Here is a 4026-nt window from a genome sequence, read left to right on the forward strand (position 1 = left end):
CGCATTCGGATTTCGAACGCGGAGTGGCGCGGCGTTCTACCAGCGGCTACAGAAGGTTCCAGACACTGCCGCTGCCAGGCGGGGTCACCCCTGCTCCCCTCCCCCAATGCAGGCAGTGCCCCAAGCGGCAAGGCCAGAGGCCGGCGGCCGCTCCAAGCCAGGGGGATGGGATTGCCCAGGCCGGAACTTCCCTCCCCACGGAGGAGTCCCCACCTGTCAGCTCCCCGCTCCCGCTCTGCTGCCCCGCGACGCCCGCCCCCCACCTTTCTCTTCGGCATGGTGAGGCGTTCGCTGGGTGGCAACTGCGGTTGCGAGTACGGCTGGCTGCGCACGGAGCCCGGGCGCGCCCCGCCCCCTACCCGCGCGCCCGGCGGCGCCGCAACAGGATCCAGCCGGATTCCAGGGGGGGAGGGGCGCCGCTGCCCAGTCAAGGGCGGGCGTGACCATTGGGGAGAATTCCCCTACGCAAGGGAATGGCCAACCATGGCAATGGATCTTTCCACTTGGCGCCCCTCCCAGGGGGCGGGGCTAGTCAGGTCCCTGTCCACTGCTAGGAAAGCGGGCGGCCCCTCCTGATTGGCTGGGGTTGTTCACGTGGTCTCTTCCGGGGAGAATGGTGGTGAGCATGGAGGGGGAAGGGAGCAGGCAGCGGCGGGCTGGGAGCGCATGCGTAGTGTGGGGGACGCGTGCGACGTTCGGCGGCTGAGCAGCGGGCCCGCCTCGCCCGGAGGAAGGTCGAGCCCCTGGAGGTATGGCCGAGAGCGGCGCGTGGCTGCTCGTGCTGAGCTCAGTTTTCCTGTGCAACCTCCTCAAAATCCTCCTGCCCTCCTGCTCCTCCATTGTAAGTGACGTCAGTTGTCGAGGGGGGCAGTTCCAAAGCTCGTTGGTGGGGTTGTTCCACACGGGCGGTTGTGCCGGAGCGTTCCACGCCGCGGGCGGGGGTGTCAGAAGGGACCCGGCTCCGCGCGCGTTAAGTGATTTGGAATGTCCCACTCCGCGCTACAGCACCCCCTGGCGGGGCACGCAGCGGGTTTAAAAACCCGAAAGCTTGTCAAGAATTTTTTTTCCAACTATTTGAGTTGGTCTAATAAAAGGTATTAGATTTACCCAAAGAACCATGTATGCCTATGTCCTTAGACCAGTTGCTCCCAACCTCAGGTTGTGACCCAAATCAGGGTCACAGGGCTCTTCCCCTCGCTCCACCCCTCCCACCTGCAGGGCTCTCCCAGCATGCTGTCCATGCACTCCCAGTACCCCATGATCCTAGCCCAGCCCTGGCTCTGCTGCCGTCACCAGGCATGAGCAAGTCAGCAGGGGTGAGGGTTGTGACCCAGACTTAGGGTCACAGCAAAAAAAGGTGAGCCACTGCGTTAGACAACACGGCTACAACCTACACCCTGTAGGATGGAGATGGGCTTTTCTTTCTGGCTGTCAGGGACAGGACTAGGACGCCATGGGCCTCAAGCTTCAGCAGGGGAAATTTAGGCTGGAGTTGAAGAGGAGCTGTCTGAGGGCAATCAGGTATTGGAATAAGCTGCTTAGAGAAGTGCAGTCTCCATCTTTGGCAGTTTTCAGCCTGTTAGGTGGCGGGGATGGTTTAGTGGAGGACAGTCCTGCCTTGATCAAGGCACTGTGCTATATGACCGAGTGAGGTCCCTTCCAACCCCACTGCAAGGCAAGGCATTGAAACCTGCTGGCCTCAGGGACTGCCAGGTTCCTGGTGGAGAACTTTACAACCTGCCCTTCTGCCAGACTGTTTTGAGCATTGGGCCTTTGCCAGCCTTCTTCCCCATGCTCACAGTCAGCTGATTGTCAGCACTGGCATGGGGTGCCACATGTCCATTTTAGGGCATCATACAAATGAGTTGCAAAGATGTATTTTATGGACTATCTTTGTGGCTGGCTTGCCGCTTCCTGACATCGTAAATCGGCTGTATTGCACTGTAACTATGATGTGATTAATAGGTTAATTGCATAATAATTGAAATGTGGTGGGGGCCTCTGATACATTTAAAGGGAGACTTAGATTGTGGATTCTTTTTTAACTTAGGCAGAGGTGGTTGTTTGCTGCAGAGATGAGACCTTTGTTTTTGCTCTGTTTTTACAGAGCCGGTTGTTCAAATAGTGAGGCTTTCTAAAATTCTTAGTAAATCAGTGCATTGTAAGTAAAAACACAGATGACTAATGGTTGTTGGCTTTACTTTTGTCCCCTACTCTAAGTCAGTGATTCTTAACCAGAGTGCCATGGCACCCTGGGGTGTCTTGAGATTCTTTCAAGGGTGCTGCACAATGTTAGCACTGTTAGGTCGGCAAACATGATTAACAAGGTAAATGAAGGGTTTCAAATAAGAATTCATAGTGTTAAGACCATTCTGCCCTGTTGTGCTTTCTCTGAGTTCGTTGCTCTGTTGTTTTTCTGTAGTCAAAAAATATGTGAAAATTAAGAGCTGAAATTTTCCAAGAGGTGCTTTGAATCTACAAAAGTTGAGAACCACTGTTCTAAGTCAGTGGCTCCAAACCTGTTTTTGCTGGGACCCTAAATCCAAGTTGTGACCCCCCGCCCCTGCTGCCAACTCACTTACGCCTAGCAGTGCCAGCAGAGCTCAGGCTGGTTTGGGATCAAGAGGGGCAGCAGTGACAAAAGCACCTTTCTTCAGGCATAGGGAGTCCCTTCTATGAAAGAAGCTAGAAGTGTGACAGGATGTCAGTGAAAATGTAAATATCCTGTCACACTTCTAGCTTCTTTCATTCCTTGGAGTCTCAGAACAGCAGAGACTCTCTGTGCCTGAAGAAAGGTACTTGTGCCCAAAAGCTTGCAGATAACCTTTTTTCCAACTACACAGTTGGACTAATAAAATATATCACATCTACCTGAAGAAGCTTGCCTGCCTATGTCCTTAGACCAACACGGTTACAACCCAAAACCCTGCAAAAATGTGTGTGTATGTGTACGTATATATAATAAAAATGTTACTATGGCTATACATTTGATCTCTGTCAAGAACAGAAAAGTGAGCATAAAATGTTGTGAGAAATTGGAGGCAGTGAAGTCTAAAATGATAGTGGAAGGTTTTCAGCTACCCACATACCAGCTGGTCACTGAAATCTGAGCACTTCAGGCTGTTAAAGGAGCTAAGTATTTGAGAGGTATTGTGATTCAAACACTGGTTAGGAAACAGAAAGTCGAGGAGGATTAAAGGGTCATTCATTATGGAAGAATATTAATTGTAGGTACTTCTAGCTTCCATATTTAAACGTATTAATCAATGATTGGAAGGGTGGCGGTGAAGAGGGGGGAAGATGGGAATCAGTAGCAAGGTAGCAAATTTGCAGATGGCAAAGTTATTTAGATTGGTCTAGGCCAGAGAGGACTATGAAGCCTCAGATACTTGTATAGGCAACATGGTAGCAAATTAATTTCAGTGTTAGTCAATACACAGTAACTTGCACTAAAGAAGAAAATGTAGCTTGTCTACATTTGAAATGATCATAAGGCATAAATTATTTGTAACAACTCAAAAAAATGACTAGGATTATGATCCATGTAGCTCAATAAAAACTTCTGCTCACTTTGCTCCTGTGGCATATCCCTTACATATCAGGATATCTAAGAAAAAGGATAATAAACGGAACAGGAAATTTTGTAATATCATAATATAAAAGCAATAATGCTTCCAGAATACCATGATAGGAACCTGGAAAATAGTTATATGAAACAGTTGAGAAGACTGGGATTGTTTACTTTAGGATAGAGCCAAATAAGAGGTGACTTGAGAAAATGTATAAAATAACCATTTCATAGATTTCATAGACATTAGGGCTGTAAGGGACCTTGGAAGATCAAGTCCAGCCCCCCCACCCGAGGGGCAGGAAGCCAGCTGTGGTCGTAGGATCCCAGCAAGATAAGCATCCAATTTACTCTAGAAGGTGTTCACTGTAGGTGCTTAAACCACCTCCGATGGCAGGCTGTTCCAGACCTTGGGGGCTCGGACAGTAAAGAAATTCTTCCTTATGTCCAGCCTGAAA

General features: G+C 50.0%; 2 protein-coding genes across 4 annotated transcripts in view; one reads left to right on the forward strand and one right to left on the reverse strand.

Annotated features, from left to right (window-relative positions):
• Positions 1-642, reverse strand: part of HMGN1 (high mobility group nucleosome binding domain 1) — a 10825-nt gene extending 10183 nt beyond the window's left edge. Inside the window, exon 1 of one of the 2 annotated variants that reach the window (XM_019528957.1) lies at positions 595-642. In XM_019528957.1, the coding sequence (XP_019384502.1) occupies positions 595-627 (33 nt within the window). In that variant the 5' untranslated portion in view covers positions 628-642. Of the gene's footprint in view, positions 1-263; positions 383-594 lie in introns of those variants that run through there. The other variant, XM_019528958.1, reaches the window with a different exon arrangement.
• A 25-nt stretch (positions 643-667) lies between these two features.
• Positions 668-4026, forward strand: part of WRB (tryptophan rich basic protein) — an 11113-nt gene continuing 7754 nt past the window's right edge. The window contains exon 1 of one of the 2 annotated variants that reach the window (XM_019528955.1): positions 668-749. Coding sequence is in view for 1 of the 2 variants with exons in the window: in XM_019528954.1 (XP_019384499.1) it covers positions 752-841 (90 nt within the window). In the remaining variant the exon portion in view is untranslated. Of the gene's footprint in view, positions 842-4026 lie in introns of both variants that reach the window. The other variant, XM_019528954.1, reaches the window with a different exon arrangement.

Source organism: Crocodylus porosus, unplaced genomic scaffold, assembly GCF_001723895.1.
Source record: "Crocodylus porosus isolate Cpor-Errol unplaced genomic scaffold, CroPor_comp1, whole genome shotgun sequence".
NCBI lineage: Eukaryota > Metazoa > Chordata > Crocodylia > Crocodylidae > Crocodylus > Crocodylus porosus.